At 38.4% G+C, this 13,985-nt stretch overlaps 1 protein-coding gene across 1 annotated transcript; it reads right to left on the bottom strand.

The window, feature by feature from the left end:
* Positions 1–5,829: 5,829 nt before the first annotated feature.
* On the bottom strand, positions 5,830–8,937 carry LOC139727713 (soma ferritin-like). The gene is made up of 3 exons (XM_071638695.1): positions 8,700–8,937; positions 7,111–7,383; positions 5,830–6,462 (listed from the first exon to the last, which is right to left on the bottom strand). Exons 1-3 carry the CDS (start codon positions 8,799–8,801, stop codon positions 6,322–6,324), a joined length of 516 nt encoding a protein of 171 aa, XP_071494796.1. The 5' UTR covers positions 8,802–8,937; the 3' UTR covers positions 5,830–6,321.
* Between the last annotated feature and the right edge of the window lie 5,048 nt (positions 8,938–13,985).

The raw sequence follows: 13,985 nt of genomic DNA, 5'->3' as shown, positions 1-13,985 counted from the left end.
AGAAAACTTATGAATAGGTTCCTTAAGTTGTTCTAAGCGTGTGTGTCAACGGTGTGTGTGTGTGCGTGTGTGTATGTGTGTGTGTGTGTGTTTGCTTTGAATTACATAGGGCCCACGTCATACCTGTGATGGTATTAATACTCACTATTTCAGTTATATATACCGCAATGATGTGCAAAATATTTTCAGCTATATTTCATCGTAATTATACTTGATTTGACCTACATTCAGAAACAAAAATAGTTCGCATCATATTATTATGTCCATCGAGTTGGAACACACTGAAAATGATTTTGTTGAAAATGTCATACCATGGACTCACTAATAGAGATTTAAAGATAAAATTGTCTCATCCCATCAGAAAAAAAAAAAATGATGGAGGCTGCTAATTGGCAAAGTCAGCGTGAAAACTGTTAGATGAAGCCTTTCCGCACGCCGGACAGGGGTATACGGTGGTCTATTACTAGTATTACTAAGTTTCAAATCAGCAGAAGAGATAGATTAGAATTTGATCCTATGCTGCCTTACTGTAGGCATAAGGAGCTCTAAACAAGTGGTTGAATCTTGGGTATACATTAAAAGTGGTCTTTGCGTGATTTAAACATTTTCGAGATATCACATTTGATGCATATTGTGTATAGGTCAGGTGTATCACAAAACATCCTACAATATAAAAACTTTGCAATAAAGCCTATAAAAATAGGGTGATATCACGAGTTTTCTTAATAAACCGTACCTGTAGACGGTTTAGTCTAGAAACATAACTATTGTTCACATTTTTGTATATTTAAAGGACAAGTTCACCTTCATAGACACGTGGGTTTAGTGAATGCAGCAATATTAGTAGAACACATCAGTGAGAGTTTGAGGGAAAGTGGATTAATCCGTTCAAAAGTTATGAATTTTTGAAGGTTCTGCTCAGTAAGGGCTGGATGAGAAGACTGCTATAGCTTGTGATGTCACAATGTGTACAACGATATAAAGAAAGAATAAAGAAAATTAAACATATTTTCACTTTTCTCGCATAGCAAAAGAACACTCGACTTCTCTCTTTCAGAAGGCAGGGTGAATAATATGTCAGTAACAAGTCGAAGAAATGTGCACTTTATTTAAAAAGTAAAGTTTTGTGAAATTCTCCTTTTATTTTCCTTATATCGTACGCATGTGACATCATACACTGTAGTAGTCTTCTCATCACTTTTGAACGGATTGTGCGATTTTCTCCAAACTTTCACTGATGTGTTCTATTAATATTGTTGCCTTCACTCAATCCACATGTATATGGAAGGTGAACTTGTCCTTTAACTATATAACATTGATTATACTGCTTCAAAGTTTTACAAACGTTGTTTCTATCCTTGACTCACATTTTAGAACTGTTTTGAAGCACTAAAGCTGGTTTTTTGCTTCATCCGCATGCAATTGGTAAATAAATTTAGCCGGCCTAAATATGGAAGTTTATACTATATGAAAAAACCTCTCACGATGAGGGCTCAAAGTCTTGTTCACAAGGTGGTTGCTGTGCTCTTTTTTCCTTTATTTGTTTCGTTGTTCCATGCGTTGAGCCATTAAAGGACCAACTCTCTGCAACATGCTGCAAAAAGCTGCAGACTGATGGAACTGTTGTGTATAACTTTGTATCGAGTGGCACGCTCTATCGCAATGCATATAAAACTTTATCACATCAGTGTCATCGTCATCGACAATGATCAATCAATATTAAGATATAGCGTGCAAGCGAACTTCTCCTCTTCACTGGTCAGACTGCATAAAAGTACATTTTGTAGTTCTCCTGAATGTTGCGAATTTAAACGTAAGCTGCTAGTATAGTACAGTATTGTTGTACTTATAAGGAGTCATGCCCACGCGTATCGACATACGTCCAAGACGTTTGTTATCCTTCGACGCACTTATTCTCCGTCGAGCACTTCAGTTAACAACGGGACGGTGAGTAAATGGCGTGTTAAAGGAGCTGTACAGTACTGGTTGAGGTGGAGATTCATATTTTTTACATCCCTAAGTGAGATAATGAGAAACCTCGTACGAAATATGAAAGAGCATGTAATTTTAAGAAGGATTCAACGTTTATTGGATGAAAATTGGTTTTCAAATGGCTGAGATATCCCCCCAAAAAAGTGATGATAATAAAAGGCGACAGGCCACGCCTTTTATTAGGATCTCTGTGTTTCACCTTCTTTTTGGATATCTCAGCCATTTCAAAAACCGATTTTCATCAAATAAACTTTTGAAACCCCTTAGAATTGTATGCACTTTGACATCTCACATATATAAGTGCTGGTTTCTGAATATCTCGCAAAACGTTAAAAGCTAAATCCTCACCTCGACCAGAACTGTACACACCCTTTAAACTTCACAATAGCGCAGTTCTTGCAAGTCATAATGTAGACAAAAGGCCTATTATTCGTATAAGCTATACATGGCAAAGGATAACAAAGGCGTGGCCCTCATCGGTTGCTTTCGTCATGGTCACACACTCACTCACTCCGATCGTCAAAAATTGACGACTGTTCTTTAAGTCTTTTGTTTGCTTGTCATCCCCTGACCTCTTTCGCACGAACCGCTCTCCTTCGAACTGTATTCACCTACACGCCTAAAGCTTCGACGATTGGACAAGAAATATCGGAAATAAAAAAGAAACAACATTTTGCAGTGCGTATCTATAGAACTGTTTGAACATAATACTATTATAGCACAAAAACGTTTGATGCGGAGGGCGGGATGATATAGTGTTTATAGGTGAAAACTATTAGTGTAAAAGGGAAAGGAATTCATCCCGTGGCGGGTCCAGAGGGCGCGACCCCCCCCCCCCCCCTCCCCCCTTTCTTTTTTTGTTTAGACAAAAGATATAAAAAAGAAAATGAAATGAAACCCGGAAGTGTATATAGCACCAGAAATATTTGAAGGGGTCGGCGCAATATAGTGCTAACCCACACTTTTGTAAAAATTGAGTTACATACAATTTCATAATCCTTATCCTTCACTCTATCCGACCTCCTTGAAAATATTATATTTGAATTCAACCAATAAGATGGTAAGAAATGCATGCATTCATGTTTTATTAATGTACCACTGTATGGACTTTCCAAACATTCAACAGCGATTATCTCAAAATGACTACTGTGTGGGTTAGCATTGTATAATAATATTGCACCGATCCCTTCATTTCTGCCCCCATCTTTCCCCCTTTACGGCATTCATAGCTCGGTCCCTGTTACCTCTATAGTAGTATGTGGATTCAGAATGTAGAAACATGCAATATCGTGTGAAATTAATGGTAAGTATACGATTTTTGTTTCAGCTTTTGGTTGATTCAAATCCATGTGCGTCATCACTGGATAATTAAAAAGGCTACAACAATATTAGCAATTACAAATGTCACGAATGTAATAAGGCAACTGATGATGTAAACAAGACGTTTTTCGGATCTCCTCGCCCCCCCCCCCCCGATACTATATAACAATTTCGATCAGATGTTCTTTTTTTTTTTTTTGCTTTTTATGAAGATGCTCATAACTCCACACTGTTGAAACTGCATCCCATGGATACCATGGAGGCATATTCTACTTAATGATATCGAGCACACACACGCCCATAATGTGTGTGTTAGTGTGTGTGTGTGTGTGTGTGTGTGTGTGTGTGTCTATGATCATCCAAATAATATTCTGCAATGTACAACCTCCATAGCGGAGGATTTTATATACACTGATCTGAGAGGTTTCGTTCTAGAGTGTGCACTTTATCTATACCCGCTAGTGCCGTATATTAATATACGGCACTGATACCACGTGATTCGGTCTATCGGGAATACAAGTACTAGTCAGAAAAGTTTCGGTGAATTTGACAAACACCTCGTCGATAGGCCTACATAGGTTCCTACTGTGTAACAGAATAAAGAACTCACATTAAGTTTAACCAAAGATTTCTTTTTTCTTTTATTGACAACATCGTGTCCACTTGCTAGGATTGCATACGAATGCATTATTATACATGTAATAAAATTATATAATAATGTATTCGCATGCAATCTATGCCAATGGATAATATTGTAATACAAAGTGGTAATGCATTTTTGGCCAGTGAATTGTTTATTTGACTCAAATGCATTTCCATTTTTCTTCTTTGAGGAGTCAAAAAGTGGAATCTCGATATATTCATAATACACGGTATACAAAGTGTATTCTATGATATCAGCAGACATACATACCTATCAATATTATTGTGTGTATGCGTGTGTGTGCGTCTTATTCCCCGTATAATGTGATTTCTCGAAGAGAACCCAATATGGGACAAGCTGTGGACAGTATTTGCCTCATCCAGTGTTTCTATATACATGTAGGTCAATCAAATTTAATATTGGCGATATTCCATGTGTATTAACGATAGTTGTTATTCATTTGGCGACCCACTCCGGTAATATAGTCCTTGTAGATTGAAAGTGTGTTGTAGGCATGAGGGTTCTCGATGCAAGGAGAGTTTGTGAATACGTAGTACAATAATGTGTATTTCGGGATAGATTACATGTATATGGATAATAGCGCACTTTGAATCGCCTTGTCATAAGTGCAATGTAGGCCTATAGTAGACGGAATTGGAGAAAGTGTGTACATAACAAAATGCATTTTCGTTTTTGTAGCATAATGGAAGACCATTAATTCTGACTTGCCTCTTTCGGAAAGCAGGGCAATATTGCCCTCACATTTCATTAACAAGCGGAGGGAATGTGAACCTTCATTAAAAAAACAAAACAAAACAAAAAACTGATCAAATTACGGGGGAAACTCATCTGCGTTAGTGTCGCGAGCTATGTTCGCTGTCACCACCAATGGCGCCACCAAAACGTCAAATTTTGCGATTTGAACGAATTTTCCGTTTTCCCTCAAACTTAACTGATATATTCTTACACACCTGTACGCATTTCTTCATTCACATACGTGTACACAATATGTATAGTTTGGTATTCACTTCCTTTAGTCTTGTCCTACATGTCGGGAATCCAGAGTACAGAGATGCGATTCCCCACTTACAGAAAGCATACACCACGTTCAGGTGACACTACCATTTCACACACCTCAACATCTGCACAAATAATTCACTGCATATGAAGAGTTTGTTTGCATAAACCGATAAGTCCATATTTGCCAAATGGAGATATTTGCGATTAAAGGTCAAGAAAAATAAAGAGAATAATAAGAAATTTTTTGCTTCTTTTGACCATTACTTCAAAAATATACCTGTATATGTAGTGACCAATATATCATTTATAAGGTATTATTTTGTACTTTATAACAGAGACCGTACCTCAAAATCTTCAAAAATGGACTTATCGGTTTTTGCGAACAAACTCTTCATATGCTTTTGTGTGTGTCTGTGTGTTTCAAGTCATTCAATGAAACGAAGAAACCTACATATAATTTGTATAAACATGCACAGGTACAGAGCACTCCCATTCAAATGAACACGATTTTAACGCAATTCCGTAATAACAAAAGAAAACTGCCGGTCCCGAGCACTTCATTTTAACGGGAGTCCACTGTACAGGGACTATGTGAAAGCAGCAACAAGCAGAACACATCATTTTCAATTTGTCCCTGCACTGTATAATTTCAGTCTTGACATAAAAGTATAACCAAGAAGGTTGCTGGAACAGCAATCCACTAGCAGTGATACCCAGTGTCTTCAACATCTGACTACACATGCACACAGAATCCTTGCACTGATTAGCATCATACACCAAACATTCTCACACACAAGTAATGCAGTCTTTACCTACACATCTTGCAACAAAGGAAACAGCAGAAACCAACAGTATTCAGTTTTGCTAATTTTTTTTTATTCACTCTTTCCATCACACCTATTGAGTTGTTGAATAGGACGTCATAAACTTATGATGAAGAATGATTTTTTTCATTTTTTTTCCCACTTTTTTTTTTGCACCATAAGTACACCAGATCCTGTAGTACATATATGAAAGCATAACTGTTTTGTTTGGTTGGTGTTTTTTTTTATAAAAAAAAATCTTTTCTGCAATTAAGCTTATGATTAAATGCATAATTTGATCACATCTGAAGAAGTTTCTTTTGAGTTTCTGTTCCAGATTCTCAATCCATATGATGGAAAGAAGAATGCTTCTCTTTAGAAAGCAGACAGCCACTTGAAATTGTTAAAACACTGGCAATTATTGCAATGCGTGTGATTCAGTTGTATGATGATGCTTAGACATTTTAGGTGGTGCACTCGTAGGTTGGCGATAATATAGTTTCGCTGATAGATCTGGTGCTGACGAGGCGGCAGTTGGCCAGCCTAGGATTCGAAGTGCTCCTTGTCGAACATGTACTCCCCGAGGCCGGGGCCGACACGCTTGAGGTTGGTGACGTAGCCCGCCAGCTCCTTGATGGCTTCCACCTGCTCCGTCAGGTAGTGGGTCTCGATGAAGTCTGCCATCTGTTTGCCAATGGGAAGATAAAGATGACCATGTGATTAGAATGTTTAAACAAATGTCTAATGAAGAGCAATTTAACACACCTCAGAGCATTTGCACATCACCACCAGCTGCAGCAGCCTTTGTGTCAAAACAACTCCAAAACTTTACAAACTCGAAATCTAGGAAGATTATTGTGAGCACAACATATGAAAGACACAACAGTCAAAGATATGACTTTTCATTGGCCACTTTTCACATGTTACTACTTTATATAAGTAATCAATCTGTTGCCTTTTCCTTAATTTTTTTTCCCTTCATAAATGTGAAATGAATATCCTTTCGGTATGAATGAGTATCTGAACTTGAGAAGCAGAATTGAAGGTGCAGTAGAACCTCCTCAAAACGAGATAAGATGCATCAAAACCCTCCCATAACAAGTAAACTTTACTAGGCTCAATATCTTCACATATTTATTTGGCTTTGACTCTGAATACAGGGAGAATCCAGATGAATTGTCATAGTTTCTACATAAATGCAAGTCCTGAACAAGACAAAGCTCTCTGAGGAAAATAGTAGGTGAGTATAATATGGCAAATGTGTTGACTCTTCACGGAGGGATATCCCGGTGGGTGACGGGGCGTTGGGGCAACTGAGGGGTTCACTCTCACCTGAGCGTCTCCATGCTTGGAAGCCACCCCATGCAGCTCCAGCAGGGACTGGTTGACGCGCTTCTCCAGCTCCAGTGCTGCGGTGATGGCCTCGAGGCCGCTGCCCCACTCGGTGCATTCTGGCGCCTTGACGTCCTTCAGCATGATGCGGCCGCCGCGCTGGTTCTGGAACTTCATGAGCTTCTCGGCGTGCTCGCGCTCCTCATCCGACGCCTTCTTGAAGTACTTGTGAAAGCCCTTCAGGTCCACATCGTCCCGGTCAAAGTGGTAGGCCTACAAAAGTTTAGAAGGAACACAAATGTATAAATCACATTGTCAACGAGAAAACTATTTACAGATCAAGATTGCATTTTCTTTTACTGTGGTGAGTACAAACTTCATCTGTACTCTAGTGGCTAAGAAGAGCCTCTCTGCAATCAAATATCCCTTCACCACACAGTCTTTTTAAAAATACAATCAATGTTTAACCTCAACTCATAAGTCCAATGCCATACAACTGCAAATTCCTCAATCTCTCTGCTTTGACAGTATTTCTATTATCAAACTAATTACCATACTTGGTTGAACTACCCCCCCCCCCCCATTCACAAATTGTTACATGTATCATGAAAATAGATCTCAGGATCTGGCAAGCCACACAAACAATGAGAAGTGCAAAGCTGGACTTTGACCCTAAAAGGATATCCGCTTCTTCCGAAAATACTGCGATAAATGACCAACAGAAAGTTTCTGTACCAGCCAGTACCTCCGAGTCTATTGCTCTATCCCGTGACTTCCCATACAGTTTTATCACACACACACACACACACACACACACAAATACTGACACACAGGGGTGCAGATACAGTGTAGACAGACAGAATTGTCAACATTTGCATGTCTGACAATACATGCACTAACAAACAAGGCACAACTAAATCAGAACTGACAGTGTCAGTTGCAAAACTAATGCCAATGCCACCAACACAGCACAAACACAAGTACAGAACACATCACACATGGCCTGGACAGGCACATGGCAGTGCTTGCCGCGATCCCTCTGCCAACCTTAACACGAGGAGTTCCACTGTATGAAACAAGTCATTTCACAAGTCATAGATTCTACCATGGAGCTACTAACCTAGTGCTGTTAGTAGCTCCGTGATTCTACTGTGAAACATACTCGGGAACCATAACTCGAATTATCACACCACCCACTAGCAGTTACACGGACAAGAATATTTTTACAGTCCAAATGTTACACTCATGCGCTAAATTTCCTCACTCAAAATCTGAGGTTGCTACTCGAAGCACACACAAGACAGACTTGTAATTTACATCCAACATCACAAAGGTTCTAGATATTCTACTTCGTTTGCACCCCCACAAATTAATCCAACTACCTTCAGATTCCTCTAACGTTACATGCAATCCGTTCATACTTGGGCGTTTTTTTTTTTACACAACTTTAGAAGAGATCTATGCCATCACAATTCCGTTGCAGTGAAACATTCCCTTGTAGAAACGGTAAACCACGTTCGACGTGGAACATTACTCGCACCGCGCAACTTGCATTGTGTGTACGCCGCCCAGACATTACGGTGACTTACCATGGACAAGTAGACGTACGAAGCATACAACTCGAGGTTGATCTGCTTGTTCACTCCAGCCTCGGACTCCTCGTGGTAGTTCTGGCGCACCATTGAAGCCATGTTTGCAGATGTTGGTGATGCTTTCTCTCAGATCTTAGATGTAAAGAAGAAGATTGAAATTTTCAGCGATTTTCCGGGCACAAGATCAACCTGGTTTCGTCACTGCGAAAGCGCAAGAGATCTCGATTCCACACGATATTATGACGCAGAATGAGCGCGCAGTGGCTTATATAGGGTTCAGTGGCTCTTCCTTTTTACACACTTACACCCTTTGAAAAAAAGGAAAGAGAAACAGCAAACTGCAAACAGCAATATGAACAAACCTACAATCTGGATCTTACCAAACTGAGAATAATAGTGCTACAATGAAACGTTGCGTGATGGACTTTGGAGTGATTAAGCAAATATTTTTCTCAGGGCAAGGTCGACGAAGCTCGCCTATCGAGAACTTTCTTTAGAAAGAGCGGGGTGCATCATATAATTATACTGGTACCTCACAAGATCAGGTGAAAATATTACCACTGTAAGTGTCAATCTTTTACCTGCTATCTTCTTCTCTGGGAACGTTATCAGTTTATTATACACAGAGCCATACTCATTGCCCTGTAAAACTTATTGGGCCCTGCTAGAAAAAGAAATCCGACAAAGAAGTGTCTATATTTTTTTTTTTTTGTGTTGATGTTGTTGTGGGAAACGTACAGTGTATATAATTCTAATTAGCATGCAACTGCAGAAAATGCTATATAAATGGGCGTTGTTTTTTAACATTCGTCTGTGTTCACCCATGGAATACAGAGTAGGCCTATACTGCCTTGGATTTACGTGGTGCGGGTACCCTTTACTGCATACTTTCAGTCTATCCGGATGTACTAGTAGTCTATCTGTCAAAAAAAAAAAATGGTTTCTAATCAACTGTCAACACTTTGTCTCTATATATATCCTTCCGACCCAAAAAGATACAGGCTGTAGAAAAAAGAAAGAAAGAAAGAAAAGAAAAAGGTCACGCGACAGCGGGTGATTAGGGTCATTGACCTGTAGGTTGTGGAAAGCCTAATGCTGGACAGAATTTATCATCAATTTGGCACTGATTTTCTCGTAGGCCTACTGATATACGCTTTTTTTATCATGTTGGAAAACAGTATAGATGTAATTGGTTGTTACTCATTAAACCTGATGCACAAAATTTGAAAAAAAAATCATCTTGCAGAGTGAGATATTCCTCTAATCTTCTGATATTTAGAATGCATGGTCAGTTTGATCATTATGTATTTTACTGTCATGATTATAAGCGGTCTAAAGCCTTTTGAGCTCTACAACCGAAATACACAATGGAAAGTGACCAAACATGGCTCAAACGGAAGATAATTCTTATTCTACGACGCCCGTATGATATATAGGGAAACAATGGAGAATAGATATTCTAATTGAAAAAAAAATGCAACACGTCCATAACCATAGAAAGTGTACTCTGTATAGTTTCTGTAACTCATGTGTGAAGGGCAGCGGAATCGAAAACAAAAATCGGTAATGATTTTATGTGAACATCAGCAGGGAGATGTGACTTAACATAAGTGTACATCCCTGGAATGGTCAAGAACAAACAAAAGTGTAATAAGGGACAATAATATCTCTACATGAAATTTTATCTTCGGCCGCGAAATCATAAGAGATCTTTAGGTGACGTCTGAATAAGCCTATAGAAATGAGATTCTCAAGGACAAAATTTACTTCCCTTGGGAAAAATATACCACCTGCTATAATACTCGGTGTCAGTGGCAGGGTTAAAAGAGTAAAGATTAGCGTAAGGGTTTTTAGGGTTAGAATTTGGGTTAGCACTGGTTAGGGTCCATCGTTATGTTCAGGATAATAAGGGTAAGGGGAAATGTCCCAAAGTGCGAGTTTATTGTCACAGGGGTAATTGACCTAAAGGTGTACAGTAGTCTATTTCCTGACGTCACTGAATTGATCGATAGTCGGATTACATACCTGAATCACCTACGATGACGCCCAGTAAGTTGAAAACTTGTAGAGGGCCATTCAACGGATTCAATCCTGCTCGACCCTGCATGAGATCCACGTGCTGTATCAACGGGATGATCACTTTATGCAATCTGCATTAAATTTGTTATGTTTCTGCTTCCAGTGATCATTGAGCTTTGACCTGAAGCTGTTCACTAATGTTGCCATGACAGCTTCTGCACAAAGGCTATATTCCAAGACAACTACACTGTATATAGTATTTACTACTCTCTGACTGAAAGAGTTCAACCTTTGACTAGTTCAACACCTGATTATGGAGTTCGAGTACTCCTTTGTCTGATATCATAATGTCAATCAATCTGATCATTATCATGACAGGTCGGTAACTCACGCCACTGTCTGATCATACAGTAACTCGCCTGATAATCTATGTTCCTTCATTAAAACACAAATGAATATCAGTAATGATAAGGGCCCAAATTTAGATAGGGAGCGATCGTTCTTGGCTAGCAATGGTGATCGCTGATTGTACACCAAACGATTTCATTACAATTGATTTTATTCTGATAATTGTGCTATGCTGAATCGTAGAATTTGGAATATTATGTCATCTGATTTGTCATTAATTTCTTTTGAATATGGGATCAATAAAAGATTATGAAAAACAACCCGATGTACGGGACATCGATGTCTTTTGTTACGATATACCAGTAGGCCCATACTTGTGATTGACAGATGAGGTCACGAGCAGAATATTGGTTTTGAAGGTGTTTTTTTTTTTTGTGTGTGTGGATGTATCCAAGTCATCCGAAGAAAAAGAGATCACGGAGCGTAAAATTTCTATAAATATCGTCACATAAGTGATGTTGAGGGTATCATAAATCAACATGCATTTTGCGAGACGTGGGTCCTTTAAAGAGATGGTGTAGTTTGTGTTGAGATTGGGGGTTTAGTTTTTAACTCATTTAAGAGATAATTAAAAACCAATTATGAAATATTAAAGAGCATACAATGATAAATTTTAAGAGGAATTCAAAGTTAATTTGATGAGAATTGGTTTTGAAATGGTCGAGATATCCAAAAACAAAGTGCATGTAATACATAGTGGTCCTAGGAAAAGTTGGGTCCCATCTTTTATAAAGACCACTTGTCAATATCAAGTTTGTCAAATTAAAGAGCATGACTGATGTCATGACAATGAATACTTTGAATTGATTTTTTTTTTCATTTTGCCTTCTGTGACTGCACCAATACGAGCCAAAGGGACTCATTTTCAGATTTGTATGATCCCTATACGTACCAAACATATCGTCGGTGAAAAGATGAACCGACGTATCTGAGAATTTTTTTCAATTTTATCGAAAATGAGATTTTTGCCTTATTCCACTGTTCTCACTTGCATCTATCATCGTAGCAAGTTGTGTACTTCAAATTACAGCCAAAAGCCATGATTTACGCACACGCCGTACATTATTTTGTCACTGCTGTTGTCGCACTGACTGCATGAAGTGACGCATCCGCATGCGTCTGTTCATGAACTAGCGCGTATTTTGCATGTGCGTGAATGAACCGACGCATCGCATAGGATCGCACGTTGTAACTTCGGGGTGAAACGCCGGTCCTCTGGTCTTCATCGAATCCTCGGTGAATGGATGAAGTGGCGTATTGTCAGTGATCAAGATGACAAACAGGTAAAGAAGAATACATTTCTGTTAAAATTCACCTATGAGGTGTATATCACAGCCTATTTCACATTCACATTTGTTTTTGGAGGCCTATGTTGTGGAAATATAACTAAGTTAGTAATTTTCATAGTTTTATGTAACTTAGTTGCCGTCTCAATTATTGTAGTCCCATTCATTAGTAACCGTGTAAGAACAATCAGCAAGAGTTTAATTCTTTGTGTTCATGGTAGCCTTTATCTAAAAGATTCTGTATCCGAACACCTCTCACTAAAAACTTATTTTCGCTTCAGAATTCCCTAAAACTCCCCTATTAATTGCGTTAGAGAAATTTTCCGTTCATGTAGATATCTACAAAAGACACATACAATTATTTTAATTGTACTTTCTATTTGTATCAATGTAGGATATATAGGCGTCTACTCTAGATATCAAAACACTGTCCAGCCTAGCCTAGGCTAGTTGTAGTAGCAGTAGTTCTACTAGGTTGGTAGGAGCCTAGTACTTGTACTACGCCTATATGTCATGGCTATATGTTGTTTTTTGGTTTTTTTTTTCCTCCAAGTCCAAGCCCAAAAAAAAAAGGACAAAAATCCACTCATATTAATCAGATTTTAGAACTGAAATGGCTCTTCTTGGGACCTTGCCTCAACAAGCAATACAAAGAAATGCTGTTCGCTGTCACGTGGAAATCTGATGGAGGCATTTGAAAACGTGCAAAGTCTGTGGTAGAGTAATTTTTGCGAAGCTGATATCTGGTGTGTGCATTACTATACTAACAAGAGAGGGAGAGAGAGAGAACAGTGCGTGTAAAAGAAATGTATCTCTAGTCATGGTGAGTGGTTATTGCAAAAAACCACTCACCATGACTAGAGATTGTTCAGATTCTAGAGTTATCAAGTTGTATGAAAAGATAGATGGTCTGGTTGGACCTTAAAATCAATCAGGGTATTGTCATTTAACTTGTTTGCGTTCAAGATCATACATTTTTTTAAATACAGAGGTCCATTTGAATAAGAAATATGTAGATTACAACTTCAGTGTCATTGCAGTTCATACAGTCAAATGATTTATGTAGGAAGCAAATATCAACAATCAGAATTTGATTTAGTAATGGGTTTTATCTTAATGATGATGTTAGGTATTTATCTTTAGATATCTTGAGCTGTTCTAGTGTCAGTATACTTACATAAATGGATATAGATTATTACAAAACTTGTACTCTTAGGTATGAATTCACGAAGGTGGTTTAAATTTAGACCATGGTTTATGCAATTCCCTCTGCGTAAATGCATGTGACAGCTTGCATACACTGGCAGATGCTCAATAACATTAACAATCGCTCGTTGATCAGCACTTGTCAAAGGTACACCCATTTTACGCTTATTTTGTACCATGGTCTAAATTTAAACCACCTTAGTGAATTTGGGCCTTAGAGCCAAAAATCAACTTTTCTATCAAAATGAAAGACCACTTGACTAACCACTTTCAGAAAGCAGGGGGAATAATTGCTACCCATAACATATGTCAGTCAAGTTGATGGAATGTGTTGTTTTCATTTTTTTAATGATTTTTTGTAGTA

The sequence above is a fragment of the Diadema antillarum genome, unplaced genomic scaffold, assembly GCF_040938485.1.
Source record: "Diadema antillarum isolate AM-2024a unplaced genomic scaffold, OU_Dant_1.0 scf00000018, whole genome shotgun sequence".
Lineage (NCBI taxonomy): Eukaryota > Metazoa > Echinodermata > Echinoidea > Diadematoida > Diadematidae > Diadema > Diadema antillarum.
Note: the sequence above shows the minus strand (reverse complement) of the source record. Positions and strands in the feature narration are given on the sequence as shown.

Coding starts and splice junctions, on each gene's coding strand:
- LOC139727713 (XM_071638695.1), bottom strand. CDS start 8,801: ATGGCTTCAATGGTGCGCCAGAACTACCACGAGGAGTCCGAGGCTGGA. Junction 7,384..8,699: donor CGTACGTCTACTTGTCCATG/GTAAGTCACCGT, acceptor AAACTTTTGTAG/GCCTACCACTTTGACCGGGA. Junction 6,463..7,110: donor CCAAGCATGGAGACGCTCAG/GTGAGAGTGAAC, acceptor ATTGGCAAACAG/ATGGCAGACTTCATCGAGAC.